Source organism: Stegodyphus dumicola, chromosome 2, assembly GCF_044657685.1.
Source record: "Stegodyphus dumicola isolate Sdum_Otavi_A_Nest chromosome 2, ASM4465768v1".
In the NCBI taxonomy this organism is placed as follows: domain Eukaryota; kingdom Metazoa; phylum Arthropoda; class Arachnida; order Araneae; family Eresidae; genus Stegodyphus; species Stegodyphus dumicola.
The window spans coordinates 169,461,913-169,484,205 of NC_140769.1; the positions used below are offsets into that span (position 1 = coordinate 169,461,913).

General features: G+C 34.9%; 1 protein-coding gene across 1 annotated transcript in view; it reads left to right on the plus strand.

Moving 5' to 3' along the window:
• The window catches only part of LOC118181715 (vesicular glutamate transporter 1-like), a 266,747-nt gene that overhangs the window by 227,357 nt on the left and 17,097 nt on the right, over window positions 1-22,293 (plus strand). The window contains exons 9-12 of the mRNA XM_035350912.2: window positions 4,788-4,937; window positions 10,787-10,919; window positions 12,357-12,467; window positions 18,034-18,161. Of these exons, the coding sequence (XP_035206803.1) occupies window positions 4,788-4,937; window positions 10,787-10,919; window positions 12,357-12,467; window positions 18,034-18,161 (522 nt within the window). The remainder of the gene's footprint in view (window positions 1-4,787; window positions 4,938-10,786; window positions 10,920-12,356; window positions 12,468-18,033; window positions 18,162-22,293) is intronic.

Below are 22,293 nucleotides of genomic sequence, written 5' to 3' on the forward strand. Positions count from 1 at the left end.
ACAATAACCCATAAATACTTACAAACGTGCAGGATGAAATGTGTGATCTAAAAGAAACATAAAAGTAAAGTAACTTACTCCCAAAGGACAACAACTCAAATAATACAAATCAATTAATATTTATTATATCTTGACATCATTAAATTTTGAATCAGTGCCAGCAAATATCGCCAGACAGAAGTATATTAGTCCTACCATTTTGAATCCTAACCTCTCGTACGAGATGTGCGTAATATTCCAATCAAAGTAGATCTCATTCCATCAACGTAAAGCAAAGTTTCGTGAGAAAAAAAGTCAAATTTTTTTAACGGCGGAAATTTAGCTGGTTATCCCAATATATTTTTGAAGAAGCACAAGGCGAAGTTTTAAATCATCCGGAAAGAGAAGCAGTGCACATGAAGTCTTTTCAAAGATTTTTAGATTGTAGAACATTATCAAATATCAGTAGTTGTTAGGTATATAGATCTTTTTAGTTGTTTCTTCAGTTCCAATTTCTTTACTAGAAGGAATGCCATGGCTCTACATCCAGCTAAGGAGATGGCAGACAAAAAAATGAACGAAAAGGAACAAAAAATGGCGCACATGTGAGCCGGAGTGAGGACAGACAGAAGGCCGTCCTACACCTTCGGAGCCCAACAGCAGAAGGAAGAGAAACCGGTTGTAGACGTCAATTGCGACTTGTCATTCAGCGGTCGCAGTGAACACACTTGATGTTGAATAAACGTAGAGGCTTGCTTGCACATTAAACATTAATCTTGCTGCAAAAAACGCAGAATGGTGACAGAAGACAGTATTTTGACAATTATCAGCTGACGCGTATGTTATTCCTTTCTCAACCGCGTGTCGTTACTTTTTTCCAAAGGAATAGCAACTGAAGTCGAGCTCATACCATTAGCATAGTATGCATGTGCTTAAATAAGACGAAAATAAGGAGTAGCAAAAAGAGTTCGATATTATTAAATAAAGCATACTTTTAGTAACTTTTATATTTTGTCTTTTATGAGTTTGTTTCCGATATGGACATCTTGAAAGATTAAAAGTACCAGTAGAGGGGAAAATTTCAAAAGTAGAAGAACTCGGAGCCACATAAGATGCCTCTTATCTTTACACTATGTGAACAATGTGCTATTTAAAATAACAGCGCTTTTTTTTTAATCATAAGTATCAATCCAGCTTTTAATATTACTAAACACCGAAACAGAACGATAATGTAGATTCTTTAAAAGTACGAATGTAGTTCTTTGTTATAAAGCTGGCCGATATACTGCGATTTCGTATGTGGCAAAATGTTCTTAGAATAACACGTAAATAATTTGAATCAAAATAAGTAGCTTAGCATCAAAACAAAAGTTCTTTGGGAATCGAAAGTTATTTATGACTTGAAAGTTATTTATGACTTTATTATGTGCATCGCATCTATATTATAGAACTTTCAAGGACTGTTAAAATGTTCATGGTAACTATGTTTTCCCTTTTCTAGCCCTTTACATGCCCATATTGAATAATTTTACTTAACCATAGCTACTTAATTAAAAAAGGTTTAGAAAGCTAATACGATTAAGAAAGGTACTGGTTGATTAAGAAGGGTTATTCTCATAATTCATTAGTTATGGGTTATTGCATCAATACAACGCATTATACTACATTTCTGTCTAAACATAAATATTTATTAGGCACATAACATTTATAATAACATCATTATAACAATATTATTCTAATATCATTATTTTACGACAAGAAATCGGAGTATTGAGGGGGGGGGGAACTTCCTGTGTACGACTAGATCCTTGATTTAACATACAAACTGAGAGTGGAAAATAAACGTCGATGCACAAGAAAACAAATGCGCTCATCAATTTTTCATCCTATGTACATATGAGCACACAATTCATGTGGCTGATACTATAGATTCAAAAAGAAGCTAGTCATGCATTTGAAACTATCGATTGCAGAAAACTCCATTGCAATGTTCTACCGATATTTTTATTTCAATGTCATAATCATGGACTATATGCGAAAAGAGAAACAGTTTTCTTCGAGGTATGATAATAGGCATCCATTTTTCATGTCTCTTGCTTCGATATAACCCCGTATCTCTAGAGTGGCGCCCTAACTAAAAAAAGTGGTGGATGATGATTCTGCACCACTAGGATTTGGCGATTTGGTCCCATAATGCGCAGTCGCCCTTTAAAAGGGGGAATATACCGTATATACCCGCGTATAAGTCGAGATATTTTGGACAAAAAAAAGACTTCAAAGTGGGGGGTCGACTTATACGTGGGGCCATAAAAAATTAAAAGAATCGGAAGTTCAAAAATTTCTTTATATAATGCAGTTGTTTTCTTCCCGCGCTCAAATTGGACGACTTATCAAATAAGTCACTTACTTGAAGTAATTTCATGACTTAAATTATGTGACGAACTAATCACAGAGTTTCATACTTTAACTAGAGTACGTTTCGATTAAACCAAAGAATTTTTGGCCCCGAACAACCGATCAATATCGAGCAATAAAAAAGTTTCGCCAACTCGCCAAGAAAAGAGAAATGCAGATAGTCATTTTTAAAGATCGTCCGTTCATCATTTTTAAAAGAAAAATTTTACCGAAAAACGTTGTGTTTCCATCAGGTGTGCTAGTTCGCGCCCATGAAAAGGCATGGATGGATGCTGACGGAACAGTCGATTGGCTTAAAAATGTGTGGGATAAAAGACCGGGAGCAGCTGTCAAAAAACCTTCGCTTTTAGTATACGATTCTTTTCGTGGACACTTTTCTGAAGAAATGACAAAACACCTAAAAACGACTGTGGCCGTAATTCCGGGAGGATTAACATCCGTCATTCAACCCCTAGATGTCTGCCTCAATAAGCCCTTCAAAGTAAATGTTAGAAAATATTGGGCAGAGTGGATTAGTTCTGGTCGACCAACATTTACAAAGGGAGGCAACATTAAAAATCCCGATATTACATTAATTGCTCAGTGGGTTAAAGATGCTTGGAACGAAATACCCTCTGAAATGATTATAAAATCATTTAAAAAATGTTGTATTAGCAACGAACTAGACGGCACGGAAGATGATGCTGTTTTTGAAAGCGAAAGTGACGACGAAAGCTCTAGTAGTGATTGTAACAATACAAAGTTCGAGACTGAAAATATGTATGATGACGAGCCAATGACGACAGAAGAGTTCTATGAAATGCTCGGCGAATCTGACCATGAATCGGACGTTGAAGGATTTTGATTTTGTTTATTTACCAAGGTATTTTTTATCGTATATTTACTTTTTTTCCTCAGATGATTTTGAATAAATGTAGTTAAAATTTTACGTAGTTTCTCGATCGATCTCGGAAGTTGGGGGTCGACTTATACGCGGGTTTCTTATTTTCTACGAATTTTTTATGTCGAATTGGGGGGTCGACTTATACGCGGTATCGACTTATACGCGAGTATATACGATATAAGGTATTTCTCCTGCCTTCTTAGCATGTCTTCGTGGTGTAGCGGTTAGAATACTCGGTGCGTGTTCGAGATGCCGAGGTTCGAGTCCAGGCTAGGGTATTGCTCATTTTTCATGTCTCCTGCTTCGATATAATCTAATGTCTCTACAACGTTCTATTAAGGATAATTTCCCTTTATCTCTGTTTCTTCCTTGGTTATTTATAACTGTTTATAACTGCGTGTAAAAACTATTGTTAATGTACAAAATGTTAGATTTTTTCCTTGCATGTAAATGTTTTTACTAATATAAAAATTTTTCAGATTTTCTTACTCATCAGATCTAGCTATTTAAAAAAATACCTGTTTAAAACGAAATAGCATCGCTGCGTTCTTATTTATAGGCATTCATAAAGAATCTTGATTTGAACGAAAATTGTGGTTATGTTACGGACAAATTCTGAAGCTGTCCACTTCTAGTACTAACCAGCCAGTGAGACCAAAGCTATAAATCTGCAACAATTTAGCTATTGTTTCGAGTTTTGTCGGGCAATTCCAAATTTAGCTGAAGTAAACTTCTCAAAATGAAAATTATGTTTATTCTGCTTTCATTATCTTTCACAAAAAAACTTTTAAGGAATGATAAGATTTTTTGACGTAAACACATATACATTTATTCTATAAATTGACCAAGAATTCGGTAGCCCAGCAAGTAGAATTTCTTTCAAATAACAGATGATTACAGTTATTTTTTAAGATATGAATACATTCTTTTTCTCTTCGGAGTTGATGTTTATTCTGATTCTCACATCTCAATCGATCTCAAATGTCGTTTTTACAATAAGAGCATAAAAAAAGTGTTATGACGTCTATTTAAATAAATATACATTATTCGGTAAATTGTAATTCTGCATCTCAGATTATTCAGACCTACTGAATCATCTCATACTAAAATGACTCCACATACCTCACCTGGAGCATTTTCTACTGGTTACCGATGGATATATACATTAGAAAATTTATGCCATCTGCTCTTGATCAATATCAAAAAAAGACATAGTATATTGTATATAAAACATCTTGGCCTTCAAATTTGGAATGTTTCAAATATTCTGTGTCAGATATTCAGAAGTGTGCAAAAGCAAATGTAAATTCTATAAAGCTGAAATGTAGAATTATTCAGATGTAAATAGCTTCTCCGTATGTAGTGTAAATTTAATAATTCTATGATTTTCATATTTTTTGTCTGCATAAGAGGAAAATGTTCGCAGAAAATTCTGCTAATAAATATTTATCAAATCTAAAGTGTTGTGAAAATATTTTTTTTAATGTTCATTATTATGTGCATTTTTCAGCTGAAAACGACGCCGTGGGGAAAAATGTTTACCTCCATGCCAGTATATGCCATCATTGTTGCCAACTTTTGTCGCAGCTGGACGTTTTATATGCTGCTCATTTCGCAAACTACATATTTCACTGAGGTCTTCCATTTCAACATCAACGAGGTATGTGGTCTCATTCTTTTTTAATTAGCTTTTATTATTTAATTAGTATTCCTTATTATTAAAATGTAGCGTTTAAATTTTTTAAATTTAAAATCAAAGATCGCTGCTGTCCTATTTTGTCGTCATCCTGCGATGGGCACCTAAAACCACGAAGTTCTCGCCTTCCATCATCTGTTTTGGCGACTGTGTACTAGCTGAATGAGATTCTCTGATTATTCGCATGTATAACGTAAATACCAAAATTCTGGAAATGACTCCAAAGTGTAAAGTATGTAAGTGTAAAGTATGACTTGTAAGTGCAAAGGCACCGACTGTAAACTATTATTTATCTATTACATTCTAAATTGATAAAAATAAAAGTGTAATAGGACTCTACCCATTTACTTATCGGAAACATTGAATGCCCTATTACATTTCAACCTGTACTTGTATAATGTAAATACCATGCAAAACTCCTCACATTTACTTTTCCAGTAAAATAGCATATCGATCTGAAAATTCGAATCTTTGCTTATTTTCTTACAAGTTCTCATTCTAAGGTCACTTTTTTTTGTAGTTTGTATTCGAATTAAAGTGAAGGAGAATAATTCGATATAAAATTTTAATTTGTAGCTTTCGACATTCCTCTAACCATCTTTAGATGAATCAATCAAATGTTTAATCTTTCCTGCATTTAAATGCAACTAAAGTGACACGCATTGAACAACCTCCTTACTAGGCGGGAGGGCCGGATGATGGCCATAGAAATCCTCGAAACAGGAATTAAACTCGCTTGCTACGCTATGGGAGCCCCCTTGCCGTAACACAGACCTTTTTTGAAGAACTCTCTTTCAACCTTCTGAGGCTGAGCCGGGAGTGCTCGTCAGACCTCGAGTGTAGTTCATTTCCCCCCACAATGAACTTCAGTATAGTTAAGAGATTTTGCTTGAAAAATAGAACTGTTTTTCATATTTCAACCTTGAAATAAGTTTCCCGTAATAGGAAATTTTACTACAGTGCATTTCGCATTGCTACTATAAAAAAATTGGGTACTTTTCCGTTTTGCCGGCGCAAGCGATAAAGTCGCCAATAATGGTACAACCGATGCAAACGGAATATTCTCACTGGTAACCTTTTATGCCACATTTTCAAAACAAGTCGCAGCTTTTTCTAATCAGATTGATTGTTTCTGTCAATACTGGCATACTATAATTACATAGAATTTTTATCAGATAGTTCAGTTTTATGTCTAAGGCCATTTTTGGTAATTAAGTCAATTAGGATGCAATCACAGCTCTTACCCGAAGCCGAAAATATAGAAAAGGTAAAGTCAAGCGTTAAATTCATCAATTCTAATGAGAATGCCTTAGCGAAGTAAAGCACTGCAGTTTTACATAATTTCTGAGTAAGCTATTCGTACGCATTGAAATATTTCTTGCATTTAAACTTGTGTTCCAAATTAAGATTTAACTTGAAATTAATGTAGATAATTACTGAGAGCATTAGATTTTTGTAGAGTAGTTTACGTGAGATGAGACTGCTTGGGGTCACGTGATATAAACCGGCGAATTAGGATGTTGAACCTTGAAAGCATAGTAAATTCTTAAATTAATGTTTTTTTACAAATTTATTGTCTTTATTTATTGGCTTTTTACAAAGATTTAAGCGATATTAAAATGTTTATGAAGAAATTAAAAGAATTCTTAGAACTAAATTTTTTTAAATATTTTTTATGTGTATACTGTATGTTGTCGCCAATAAAGTCTGCTTGGCGAGATTTGCGCCGGCGAAACGGAAAAGTACCAAAAATTGTTGATGTGGACATCAGCTTTATTCTTTACATGCGCAATTCTGTTAAGGTATGGGAGTAGTTATAACTTACTTTTTAAAGCTTGTATCTATTTTCCTCTTTGTAGATACAGGTTTTACTGCGATTATAGCCAGTCCTTCAAAGATAAAAACTGAGCTAGTTTTTATCTGCTTTTGGTTAAAAAACTACAAAGCTCTATGATTCTTTTTTTTTTTTTTTTTTTTTTTTTTTTTTTAAATGGCGGGTCTAGATTTTTATAGACAATGGCCACTACTAAGATCCGAAGTGGTGGTCTCTTTAAGCAGGCAATTAATAGGTGGGCTACCGTTGAGTCCTATGAAGGGATGGACAAATTACATCCATACATTCTCCAGGATTCGAACCTTGGCCCTTCGGAATTACTAACCACTTTCCGTCTGGGCGGCAGTTCTAGGATTCTATTGGGAGGGACTTTCATTTTTTGAGAACAATCACCACTATATGCTAAAATGTTGAATTGCTTAGTCAGTTTCTCGTAGTTTTCACTTAAGATGTCGTAGTTTTCACTTAAGAATTGAGAATAGAACGTCTTGAGCTTTAGTTAAACTTGCAAATAGTCGGATGTACTTTTTACAAATTTTTCTGCTGATAATGTTTCGATATTACTTTCATTATAAATTTAGTATTTCATTAATTTAATAGTAGATCATTTCATTAATTTATTTTCAACTGAGTTTCCTAATTTTCATTAAAAATTTCATCAATTTATCTAGCAAGATAACACAAACGGGAAAGTTTATCACATATTTTACAATTGCTTTTCAATGCATTACAAATAGGATAATCTATTAATTCATCTATAGGGGACTTTAATAGATTATCCTATCTGTAATGCGCTGATAGGATAATCGTTAGGTATGGAATAGTTCTTAACTGACGAATGATTTCATTGTCAATGAAATCATTCGTCAGTTCATTTATAAATCATTCAGATCCATGCGACAGATTAATTTGCTATACATTAGCATAACAATGTAAGTTAGTATATCAAAGCAGAGTAATACTGTTTTTACTCGGATAAAAAGAATATCTTCATTTCAGCTTACAAATCAAAATTAATCTGTTATATATATTTGCAATAATAAGAATTTAAAGGAACAAGATTCATAAGTTGTATGAAGCAAATTATTCTAATTTGTTTATAATAAAACTAATTGAACTATTCTAATTTGTTTATAATAAAAACTAATCGAATTATTCTAATTTGTTTATAATAAAAAATAATTCAAAGGAACACAATTCATAAACTGTATGAAGAAAATTATTCTAATTCTATACCACAATACTTCTAAAAAAAGGCCTTTTTTACGATAATATAAGTAATGAAAGTTATATATTTATTCTAATTATACAATTTTTATATAACTGTATTCTAAAAATTATATTTGATTAATTCTATACAAATAGCACGCGTTTGTAGCTAATATCTAGAGGTCAATGCTGATAATAGCAGATTCTCGCCAAGTATGCTTTGAAGGAAATGCCACATTATTTCGAATTTAAGCCGTCCCTGATTTTAAAACGCAGCAGTATTTTAACATGGGAATACTGAAGAAAAGATTTTCTAGTAGTCTCTTTAATAGGATTTTAAAATTGAACAAAAAATTAAAAATAAAAATAATTTTATAATAGGTATAATACATAAGAAATATTGTTAATTAACTTAAATAATTACCAATATAAATGCAATAAACTGCGTAATCCGTTGAGAATCTTCTTGAAGCTTCACTTTCAGAATTAGAATTCTCATCTTCGCTTTTGCGCTAGAGTGCAATAGCTTCAATGCCACTTAAATCATTATTAATGCGATATTTAGAAAAAATCATTTTGATAGTTTTTCTAAATTATGGAAGGAGTTAGAGGTTCGTAGAATTAAGATGCTAAAATATTCGCTTTGAATAAAAGCTACGACACTTTTACATTTAATTTTGAATGAAATATACGGTTCAAGTTCGAATTCATTTTACAACAAATTTCTTTTCAAAGAAGAAATGAGTCATCATATACATTTAATCTTATTGAAGATATTTATTTCTCATATAAAAGCAGCTAACATTTAATCATCTACGGCAGTCAAAAGCTATCTGTTTTCTTTAGAATCTTTAGAATTTATCGAGGTTGCCATTCATTCACTATTCTATCGCTACATTTTTAATTAACGGATCACGATAAAAACAACCACCGTCAGAAGTTTCTTTTCCACTTTTTTCTTTTTTTAATTCACGACATGAAGTGATAAATCTGTAGAATTCGAAATTTGTTGCATTTTGGCGATGTGCATATCGAGCAACTACATAGTCCGTATATACTTAAAGAGATTCCTTACACTATTGATATACATCTGTATGCTATATATGCTATTGTTAGTTCTTTCGCACTTATGGAAACAATTTTGATAATTTATTTTAATACTTGAAGGATTTTAATGCTTTTCTTGAAGTGATTTGCTTCTTTCTGATAGCCTTTATTCTTAGCTATTGCTCTAGCTTGAATTTTGCATGAAAGTAAACTCTTCCTTAGCACCGTCAATTTTAGTCCACGCTTCTTGGATCGTTTTCCAAAGTCTATTCGGTTTTCTTGGTTACCGCTTTTCTAAGACTCATTACAACAAACTCAAAGCGCTAAGGTCCGTAGGAGAAGCTTCATTTGATCTTTTTCTAAGATCTTCTAAATTTTTAACAAACTGATAATGCAAATGTCTGTAGAAGAAGCTCTAATTGATTTTACATGGCCTTTCGTTAAATGGAGTACATTTTGATCTTGCTTCTGATTCTCTCTTTGCTATACGAGCAACAGTTGACTTAGACATGTCACTAGAAGGTTTGTCCATATGAAGCTCAACTTTAAATATGCCCTTTCCATTAAGCTGGAATTTCTTCTTCAAAACTTGGTTCTTAAATATTCTGCTGAACTTATTCTAGCCTTACTTGAGACATTTTTTTCAGTTTTAATTTGCTGTTTTAAGAAACAGTCATGAATCTTGCAACAGTCTTGAATCTCATTCGGAACTTTTCTGTACGGAGCTATTTCGTATGGTCATTTTTGTCAGTTCAATAGAAAAGTGATCTTTTTTTATTACATTCACCTAAATTCATCCATGCTTCATCGAGTGTTAAAAAATATTTCCTATTATCAGCAGCTAGAGGTTTTTCATAAAATTTTCTACAATTTGTTTCCCTATCCTATATGAACTTTAGGTTTAAACATAATTTTGAACTTTAAATCTTTATGAATGATTTTACTTACAGTGCCAGAAGATATTCACAGTTTTGATGCAATGGATGTTTGGTGTCGGTGGATTTTCTTTTAAGATCACGAGCTTCGCTTTCTTAATATTTACATGCATCCGAACAATCTCAAGATTACGGTTTTGTGACCATTTTTTAGCTTTTTTTAGTTTAGACTCTTTTCCTTTTCATATTTAAAATATTAAAAATACTTTTCTTTGAAACGCAGTAATCTCGACTTTTTTGCACGGCTTTACAATTTGTTGATACGAATATTTTTCCCCCGCAAAATACATTTACATAACCTTTGACTCAAATGGCAATTTCAAGAGACATTTTAAACTAAATCTGTTATTTTGAATATCAATCAAGACAAAAGTAACATTCGATTATACTGAAAAGGACAAATCTTTATCTCAGAATAGCAACTCGAATGTTCATACAGAAAACGGTTTCCATAAAGTGCGAAAGGCTTTCCCTTTTCGAAATTGTGCATTTTCTAATATTTGAACTTATAATTAATTAATTCTCAAAGTTAAAGTAATAAGAACTGATTAAAATGTGTATTGCTTTTATTTTCTCTAAATTTTAAATTATGAGAAATATATTCGAGATTTCTAACTGCGATGTCCAAAATAAAAGAAAAAATTATGATAGTGCACAGAAATAGGGAAGGCAATCATAATACAAATTAGCGAAAAGATCTCTATACGGCTGCAAATAATTTTGCTAGTGAGACTCCACAAAGTCATATTAAATTCTACTTTTTAACCTTGTACATATTTTCTTTATAGTCAGGAATTATTGGAGCTCTTCCTCATCTACTCATGACAATGGTGGTACCCCTTGGTGGGCAGCTGGCAGATTACTTAAGAAGGAGAGAAATTCTCTCCACTACTTCCGTCAGAAAAATATTTAATTGTGGAGGTAAGTCAAATCTCTGCATGATATTTTCCAAAACGTTATCAATAATTCAAGCAACATTTTCAAATCTCTGCATGATATTTTCCAAAATGTTATCAATAATTCAAGCAACATTTTCATAGCATGTAACATTATTAGACAAGAAAGCCACATTATCAAAATTTGGAGATATCCATGATGTTACATCCTCGAATCATAAAAGCGCCATTTTCTTTGCAAACTCGATCATTTTGTAATTCCATATGACGTAGATTATCTCTTATAATAAGAATATGGAAAACTAAAGATAAGAAAGGCTGTTTGGTTAAACTTCTGTAAAGGTATTAAATCAGCAGAAAAACAAACGAATTATAAAATCCAAAATTATGCAAAAAAAAAGCAGTCTGAGGTTGATGTAGCTTAAAGTTGCCTTTTTGCGTTCTGTCAGTCTCTCCAGAAAAAGCATTTTTTTAAATTGGGAAAAATTGCAATTATTTCTCCACCTATATTCACAAACAGTCACATTTATGAATAAAGTTTTCATAGATATAACTGGGGTCTTTAATACAAATTTAAAATTGAATAGATCAGGTACAATACTAGACGTGACGAAATATTAGAGTCCAACTTTCTCAGTGATTTATTCTTAAAGTAATCAATTTGCGTAATTACTGTCTTTAAAAAACGCTCATATTTTTCATACATGCTTTCGTGTTTTTTAATTTTGATATTTTTTAGCAAAATAATATACTATATCCAGTTAAAGTATTTAATGTATTATGTTCTAATAATTCGTTAAAAATAAATAAAGGATATTAAAAGTTGAAATATATACATTTTTATTGCGGTCTTCTTCTAAACAATAAAGTTATACTACGTCATAGATTAATAGGTCGCACATCATTCTTGTTGAATCTGTATCTTTTAATGTACTAAAACTATATTTAGAGAATAAGTGCGTGAACTTCTCTACAATACAAAATTATCTGATAATTATGCTGAGGATTAAAAAATTAACAATTTCAATAGCACCAGTTTCTTACCTTACATAAAGTTTATCAAATACGTGTTTTTAAACTTTGAGACTAAGATTTGATACGGAATAAAGGTAAAAAGTGGAAAAATGCATTACTAAAAACCTGCAAATCAAATTTCACAAAAGTTATCTTGCAACAAAGCATATGTAAAGATTCTGAGACACCTGCAAAGCTTCGGATTCCTAGATTTTGAAGTTTAGAGACATTTTTATCTAAACTCTAGAGGCATAAATTTGAATTTTCCATCACAAATATATTTTTGCACTTATGTCTATCAAATGGTGGCTATCTGAAAATTTTCAAGCTCCAAGATGTTATGAATATTAAAATTTTTCGATAGAATTTTGCAATCAATAATTAAATGCATGGTTTGTGAAACTTTATTTCATAACAATATAAAATAATAAACATGCTTTCTTTTCAGGTTTTGGTCTGGAAGCTCTTTTCTTATTGGTTGTAGGATATACGCGAAGTACAGCGACGGCCATTGTGGCTTTGATCTTTGCCGTAGGATTCAGCGGATTTGCGATTTCAGGTACTTGATGCCCCGTACTATTAACTATTGAAGATTTTTTAAACTATTAGTTAAGCTAAATTTCAAAAAAAAATTTGCTCCGTATGTGTGTAAGTCAGTATCGCAAGAAAAAAAAAAGCACAAAATCTGATATTTGTTAAAACAGAGTGAAATATAAAATTCAAGAAATTTTGTAAGTGTTTACTGTCTGAACATATCATAATGCATAAATTTTCAAATTGCGTATCGATAACCTAATTAAACACTCTTTCACAAAAAAATATATATATGCACCCACAAGAAATCGAGCCACAGTCACTAAACTCGGCAGGAATGTAGTCTGGTAAGAGATATGCAAATGATTTAAATTTTGACGCCATTGAGACAAGAATAAGTGCGCTATGCGCATATGATATGCGCAGCACAGCAGGGAGAGTTTAAAAGCATGATTGTTCGTACTGTAGGTGGTATTCAAACGAATATGTCGACTTAGATGGAATGTATTGTGACTAGAGATGCCTCTGAAATGTAACTGGTGGCAGTACAAACAGTTGTCAGACTTTGAAAAGGGGTATATAGAAGGCCTCAAAGAAGCAGGTTGGTCGATTAGGCGTATCGGCGGCCACCTCAGTCGGAGCGATATGGTAGTTGCTCGGTTGGCGACAATGGATCACGGAAGGGATAATCTACCGACGCGGAGGATCAGGGCGTTCCAGGAACACAAATGAACGCGAGGATCGCGCAATCACAAAAAGCGACCACTTCCGTACCAACAACATCGCTAGTATCGATAACTTTTCAGGCATCCCGTGGTATCAAAGGAAACCATTCGGAGACGACTGGCCAACGCTGACATATGCTACCGACATCCTTTAAGATGCCTACCACTGACCCCACATCATAGGCAGTGTCGACTGAATTTTTACCGAATTGGCCAAGGTGGAGTGTAACCGACTGGAGGATGTTATCTTCAGCGATGAATCCCAATTCACTCTCAGTGCTGTTGATCAACGCACACGCATGTGGAAGCGGCCAGGCCAGCAGTCCGATCCGGCGTTTGAGGTCGAGCGGCACGCGGCGATTACATAAGGTGTGATAGTGTGGGGAGCGATTTATTGGGACACACGATCACCTCTGGTCATCCCTGAAGGCACTATGACTACTAGCACTTACGTGGACGATATTTTTAACACCGGTTGTACGCCCTACGCTATCAATTCGGCCAGATGCCACTCATCAGCAAGACAACGCTCGTCTACATACTGCGCGACTCTCCCAACAATGTCTTCTCATCCGTCCAGGAATATTGCTTAAATTACTCCGCAGTTGCAAAGATTATGGCATGATCTTCTGCAGGCAGTCATAGGTGGCCTACTTAATTCAATGCCACTCTGCATTTTGGCTTGTATACCTGCTAGAGGTGGCTATACTACTTATTAATTTGTAACCTTCTTCATGCTATAACTTATTAATGTAACTTTTGTTCTGAACTTGTAATCATTTGTTTATCTCCTCATATACTACATATATATTAGGTTTTGTGATAGTAGTTCTTTCCTTCTGGTTGCATATACTTTTTGAGAGTGTATAATAAAGCGATGCGGTCGAGTTTATTAATATGTCGTATTTTTATAAAGGTTAATAATAGTGCAACCATTGTGCTTAGATATTAAATTATGTTGTTTATTACTAGTTCCTGAAGTGAAACTTACGTAGAAGTAAAGCTGTTTTTAGTTTCGTGTACGTATATCTGGCAAAAATTAATTATTTTTCAGAAATGTTCGTGTTTTGCTATTAAATTCATGATGATTCTTTATTTTCAGCTTTTCTTTCTTTAATTTTTTGTTTCAACGATTTTGCCTTCTAAATACATTGCTTCACTTACACTGTACAACAGAGTGTTTTCCAAACTTCCCAGCCTCGTAATTAATATACTCGCTGTTGTACTTAATACCGTTAGTAGTTAGGTTAATGTGATCGACTATGGTTCGGGAGTTCGATTATGGTTTGGGCAGCCATATAGTGGTATTCCATGAGATCCATCATTACAGTTTGGCTGATCACGTACATCCCATGGTACAAATTTTGTTCCCCAATGGTGATGCCGTATTTCAAGACGATAGAGCATCTGTTCTCTCAGCTCACATCATCCTGGACTGGTTTTCTGAGTATGAGGGTGAACTTTCACATCTACCATTGCCACCACAATCACCAGATTTCAATATTATTGAGCCTTTGTGGACTATTTTGGGGAGAAATCTGCGTGTGCGCTATCCACAGCCATCATTAACTGAACTAGCCGACGTTTTACAGGTCGAATGGTCATAAGATTACCTTGCAAAGCATACAAGACCTCTATTTATCCATTCCGATAAGACTGAAAGTTATTTTAAATGCCAACGGTTTCCCTACACCGTATTAGTCTCAGCAATATGTTTGTATTTCTGTAATTCCATATTTTTTTCTAACCCCTTTACGTACGGAGGTATTAATAGCAGTCCCATATAAAAATTTCAATACACTACGGCTAATCTTGTTGTTAAGATACATTCAGACGTCATGAAAATTCCCCTTCTGAATCCATTTGACAAACCTTTCTGTAAAAAACAGCCTTTTATTCTGTCCGTAGGTGCAGATGTCACGCAAAAAATGTCGCCTAAATGGATTCGGGAGCAGTCAAAATGGATATTTCCGCTGAAACACGATACCCGAAATTTTTCGGGACTACAAGTAAGGAAGTGAAAAAGAAGATTCATTTAAGAAAATAGTGTAGTTCTGTAACTGTAATAGAAAACATAAGTAACTATTTAACAAGCAATAAAAATTTATAATTTTATTGACTTGAAAATAGACATATGTAATTTAACAATAAAGTGAAGATTACTTGAAATCCTTTCATGACAGTCAAAACTTCTCAAGAACTATTTCAGTCCCCCCATACACACACACACACACACACACACACACACACACTATACACAGCTTAATCGCAGATTAAACAGTGGGAACCACTGGTTTATCAGATGTCAAATTTTGCATCTTTTTTGATCAGATAAAATATATTGCATTTTATCGCGAAAATGTGATCCAGCATGATTATACATGTAATTAATTGAGAATAAATGCAATCTTTTATAAACGAAGGAAATTTTTTGAAACTTAACTTGAGTAACTGAAATCTATCTGTTGTTTGAGTAGTGTTATTGAACGCCATGAATATGATTAACTATGAAGACTTTTAGTTTCATGAAATGCTTTTTTAAATTAAAGCTTCGTTCGCAGTGTATTAAAATTGTTCCTCGTGTCAAATGCGAAACTTGGGAAAGAATTGGAGCAAAAAGCAATATTTTCAGTGCATAAATCTTTATCTGGTACGGTATGGGTCTCAATAACCGAAGTATTGTTTCTTACCTGACGAACTTTTAATTACCGGCGGGAAAACGACATGTATATTTTTGTTTTCATTATTTTAGTGAAGATACTGAGCATATTTCACCTTGAAATAATACTGCGAATTATCTCTAGGAATAACTCATTACATAATTAAAATGTATTTTCAAAAAATATAATTTTATTAATAAGACGTAAAATATAGTACATAAATTTTTTATTAATGGTACGTAAAATTTTCCATCATACTCTTTAAGCAGAATGCGCAGCTTAGACAGTATGATGAATAGCGAAAGCTGAATGCCAATCCAAATCCAAGAGTGCAGATTCATTTTCTGCTTTTCAATTGCGTACTCATCATCCCGCCTCCCGTCTTCTCGATCGCCATTTGTAGTGCTCCTTGGACAAGGCTCCATGAGACGGCTGGATGACGTATCCATTGGTTCACCTATTTCCGGCAAATACTTAATGAGCAATTTTGAGTAGAAATGCTTAATAACCATTTGTTTCTGGCCATTGAAAAAAGTCAAGTATAATGTAATTTTGTTTCGTATGTAGCGTTTATCTTACGTGAGGACTGAATGACTTGGCTTTCCAAATATCTTGCGAAACGATAGTTGAAATACACTCATGTCCATAAATTAAGGATAATTCGAAGTCACGCGGAAATCGAACTCTAAAATAATATATCACCTGTAAAATCACTACACACATCTTCAAAAATCATATGCAAATTTCAGGAAGTATCCAGATGACACCGATGGTAAGTCACAATGAAGAGAGTGTAAGAGAATGATATATAAGGAATACAGGCAAAGAAGTAAAACTGTTCGCAGGCGCTTTATAAGCATTTCAGTGCAATAACCGAATAGTTATGACACAAAGGACGCATTTGGATGATTTTTTACGTGGTAGGATTATCGGCCGTCTGGAATGTGGGCGTACCCAACTGGAAGTATCAGACGAACTTCGAATTGCCCAGAGTGTCATCTCCAGGCTTTGGCACCGATTCCAAGATGATGGTAATGTGAGTAGACGTTACAGCACAGGTCGCCCCAGAGTTACAACGCCGAATGAGGACCGGTATTTGGCAGTTACTGCCAAAACAAACAGGCGGAGAACAGCCTCAGACCTGTCTCCTCAGCTCTCCTCAGCCACTGGTACGACAATTTCAAGGTAAACCGTGTACAGACGCTTAGGGCAGATTTGTCTATATGCTCGTAGGCCTGTCAGATGCGTTCCACTTACTGCAACTCACTGTCGCCTGCGGTTAGCCTGGAGTAGAGAACACTCATTGTGTACACCGCAACAGTGGACTTGTGTGATGTTTTCCGACGAGTCCAGGTTTAGCTTGGAGTCTGATTCTCGTCGGACTTTCATATGGAGAGCTCCAGGTACCCGTTACCACCAAGAAAACATCATTAAACGACACCGTTACGGTGGTGCAGGAGTGCTCGTTTGGGGTAGAATTATTCTGGGTTCCAGAACTGACCTGCATGTTCAAATTGGAACCATAACAAGCCAAATCTATCGGGACGTCATTCTGGAACAACATGTACGTTTGTTTCGGGGTGCCATGGGCGCACAATTTGTGTTTATGGATAACAACGCCCGTTCTCACCGTGCAAACATCGTAAGCGAATGCCTTCAATCGGAGGATATCACCCGTATGGAGTGGCCACCATTCTCACAGGACTTGAATCCAGTAGAGCACGTGTGGGACATGCTTGGCCGACGAGTTGCAGCCCGTCAACCTCCTCCTACATGTCTTCCGGAACTTCGGAGAGCCATTGCTTTTTGAGTGGTGTAATATCTCCCAAGATCAGATCGATAATTTGATACTCAGCATGCCTAGGCGTTGTACGGACTGTATTGCATCGTCTGGGGGACATACAATGTATTAACAGTCATACCAACCATGTAATATTGGTTTTTATAAATGTTTTTGTAATTTGCTCCAGGGAGAAAAAATCGCTAATTTTTTTAATAATATCAAACATATAGCATCTTTTTTTGCTCTTTACCTTTTGTTTAATAAATAAGCTTTACAAATAAGTCAAATTTGTTTTGCTTCTAACTCTTCCTTTGCCTGATTTTGCATTACCTTAATTTATGGACATTAGTGTATTTAATTAGTGTATTTGAATTATTTGTTCATACTTAAGTATTCTTTATTCATATCGTGTTTTTATAATAGGCTTCAACGTGAACCATCTTGACATAGCTCCTCGATATGCTAGCATCCTGATGGGAATGTCAAATGGCTTTGGAACGCTGTCCGGCTTGATGTGCCCACTGGTAGTCGAAGCTCTTACGACTCATAAAGTAAGTTCATTGAAGTCTTCGTAAATTGCGGTTACGTTTAATTCTTATTGCTACCACACTTAGTCTCAAAAGCGTTGAATGAGCTGCATATTCAATCAAATTCTTTAATTTCAAATAAATTGCGGTAACATGTCATTTTCCTGGTCACTATACAGATGCAGAAATATAAGGGGAGATCTAAGTTTTTCTTTTAAACTTCACGATATCACACTTTTAGTTTATTTTATAGTTGCACTCTCTCATCTCTCCTTTATGCAGAATTAATATTCGGGGTATCTAAAATAGTGTAATGTTGTGTGCTTCCAACCTGCACGCAACAATAGTGGTGACTGCTATGAACTGGAAAGTATACAGTCTTGAGAAGGGTTTAAATCCCTTTTTATTCAACTTTAGAAATTACAGATGCGTGCTCTTGACGCTCACAAACTACGCCGACCCGGCGGTAAAATAAAAATAAGAAACTAAAAATGAATAATAACAAGTGACTACCTACGAGGCTCTCTAAACGTAACTAACCTAACCGCGTTCTAAGATACCGCTGACAATTCAGCAAACTTCTGAATATTACGTTGAAAGATTTAACTATCTACCGAGGCAAGCACACAGGCCGAAACGCGTGGTTCTTCAATTTCTACCTAGTCACCTCCACGCTCGTGAAGCAAGAAAGCACACTTTCGAACTCGATTCCCTTCTATTTAACTCAGATTACTTCCGCTGACAATTTTGAATACTTTGCGCGTTCTACTAAAATTTACATACTCTGGCATTGGCAATTCCAGGGGAAAGTAAGGCTTGACAGGAAAGGTAGTTTAAACTTAAAATAAATGTTAGTTAAAATAAATATAAACCCTACATTTGCCGCTGCCAGAATTTGGGTAAACTTGGAAGCAGGTCCTAGAAACAACCTGTTGAAAAGTTTCCACAATTCTGAACTAAAATTTAAGAGCCTCGTTTACATAAAAAAACTGTTTTCTCACAAAAGGTAGAATAAATTTCTGTAGATACTTATTTAACCCTCTCTTCTTACAGCAACCTTTTCTGGACTTCAGGAATCAATCTGTTCTCTTCCTTCCAGCATCTGGAAGGAATAAGTATCAGTATCTTTCTAAATACATTATAATTTACACTTTCTTGACACTGAATAAGTTTTTGTGTTTGATCGATTTATTTTTCTTAGTTACTGCTTAATTCACATTCATTCAAGTATTCAAACATGAATTTAACTTTACCCTGGCTCTCCACCATGTGTGGTGTCAAACGGGAATATTAGTGTTTTAGTATTGCAACACTTCCCCTAACCACAATGATTTGTTAGAATTCAACGACCAAATAGACACACCTTACTCGACATTCTAAAACTCGATGAGCTATTTTAACATTCTTAAAATTCAAGTGTAGGTGGAGAACCCTACAAAACACATTCATTCTAAATTCTCCCTCATTCATCTTTAGACATGCAGGCTTTCGCTCTAAAGCATGATTTTATCTACAGTTTAATACTTAAATTTGAATTCATTCCTTTTGAGCATTTACTTTTAGCATCTAAAATTTTATGCTTCTAGACTAAATTCTACTTTTACATAACTTTCAAGTATTTACGTATATTTACAAAATTCTAATACATATGATTTTTACAATTTACCATAAAATGAATAAGAGAAAAATAAATTTTTACTTTACGCATTCTTCGCCAAGCTGGCGCACTGAAACTAAATTTCTTATTAATATAAGAATACGAAGTTATTTTTATCTTCGGCCAAATTTTGGTTTAACATAACAGAATTATTCTTTCGACCAACAGAAACTGCTTGTTCTTAGATTTTATACTTAAAGAAAATAATACTTTTGCCTTAGCTAAATAAAGTAAAACAAAACTAAGTCTCAACCGAGACAAATTGACTTCCGTCAAAACATAGAACTTCGTATTTACGCATAACATTTCGGAACAAAAGAAAAAAATTTTATAGAAGATTTTAACTTATCTTTGAGTTTTCGATGATTGGAACTCCGACATCCTCTTCTGGCAGAACTGCTCCCACGATATGGAATTCATCGACGTCAGTCGTCTCCTTTGTGTCCTTCGAGTGTCGTCCATGTTGATATTTCTTTTTCGCCCTCTGCATGCTGGCCTCTTGGAGTGGTAGTTGTCGGGTTGCTGTCTTTTCCGTTTTGTCCCTGGACGGCTGGTCTTGGCGTCCTCCGGTCTGGAATCATGCTTGAATTTCTTCTGTTGGTGGTGGTCTTTTCGTTCCTCCTGCTGTCTTTTCGTTCTCGGGAACGGCGGCCTTGTTTGCACCTGACACTCTGGCCCTGGAAGCGTTTTCCTCGATGCAGAATTTCTACTGCGATATGTTGTAAGTGGTCTTTTCCTCTTTACCAAAGCTTCTTTACGCGGCGGCGTTGCTTTCTTGTATTTCTTAAATGCTGGAGTTTGAACGTTTTCATTTCTTCTTTACGGTACCGTCGCATGACTTGTAGCAGGGCTAGGTTTCTCTTCAGTTCTCTGCTTCTTGGGTGGTGGAGCGGGTGACGTTACTTCTGGACCTTCTACTTCTTTTACGCTTGAGTCCTGCAAGAAACTTTTAAGGATTTCAAAATCATTTTGATTATAATATTTTTTCACCTGGTCGGGACTTGCTTTACAGATTTCCCATCTCTCGTTCTTAAGGTACAATACGACTCCCTTGATTTCCTGAATTACATAGGGGCCTTCAAATTTTGGAGCTAACTTTGCAGTAAAATTGTCTGGGGCACTTGATAAAGAAAATTTCCGCTTCCACACTTTATCCCCAACTTTAAAATCTGCTTCTTGGCGTTTTCTATCATAGTATAATTTTTGTCTATTTCTTGCCGTATCCGAGCTTTTAACCGCCTGGTCAATGAGTTCACATCTTTTTGTTTAAATTCTTGCTCTCTTTGTTGCACAAAGAATAATTTATCTAATGGCGTAATTAACTTCCGTCCTAAAAATAGTTCTGCTGGGGTTTTTCCCGTAGTATCGTGATTTGCCTTTCTTAAAGCATAAGCTAACTCATTTATGTAGCCATCCCAGCGCTTGTGATGTATGCTAACATAACTTCGAATTATTTTTACAATATTTTTATTAACTCTTTCTGCGATGTTTGCCTGTGGTCTATACGGAACCGTTTTGATATGGCGTATGCCAAGTCCAGTGCAAATATTTTCAAATATTTGGCTAACGAATTGTTTACCGTTATCGCTAAGGCCCACCAGCGGCCGAGCGGTAAAGACGCTGAACACTGGTAGTTCGGTCTGAGGTTCGAATCCCGCGAACGGGCTGGCTGCATGGGCGTTTTTGTGGTTTTCCCCATGTGTAACGTGTATACGAGCCAGTTTCCCTTAGAAAGTCCTCCACGAAAGGCATCCCTCCCTTTAGGCAGATAGCCCTCGTGTGCTTTGCCATAACTGAATAACTGAATAATCCAATCCGTTATCGCTAATGACTTTTATCAGTGCACCGTATTTTAAAATGTATCTGTGTAAGAATGCATCTGCGACTGTTTTGGCTGACGCGCGTTTAAGTGGAACAATTTCTGTCCATTTTGAAAAATGATCTACAGTTACTAAAAGAAAACGATTTTTATTTAACTCACTCTGGGGGAAATGACCAAGAAGATCTATGCCTAAAATTTCATTCGGAAATGTAGCGCGAATGCTATTTAAGTACCCGGCCGGGCTGTAATTAATATCATTTATTAACTGACATTGATTGCAGGACCTGACATACGCAGTTACTATTTTGTATAATTGCGGGAAATATACCGCCTCGCGTACCCTTTTTAAAGTCTTTCTGGCCCCTAAATGACCCGCTGTTTTCGCGTCGTGTAATTCCTTCAAAATGCTTAGTCGAAGCGAGGCTGGGATGACTGGTTTGTACTCGAGGTTTTCGTTTGTTGTTTTCGTATAAAATAATAAATTATCTATTATTTCATAGTTTTCTGCTCTATTTCTTATCGCATCGATATCTGTATGCTCAAAGCTTTCGGGGTCTTTCAAATAAGCATAGATATTTCCAAATTCAGGATCAGCTTTCAGTTCAGTAATAACCGTATCTCTAGAATCTAAAATTTTTGAAGTCAACACAGCGCATTTGAGTTCATTTCCTTCATCG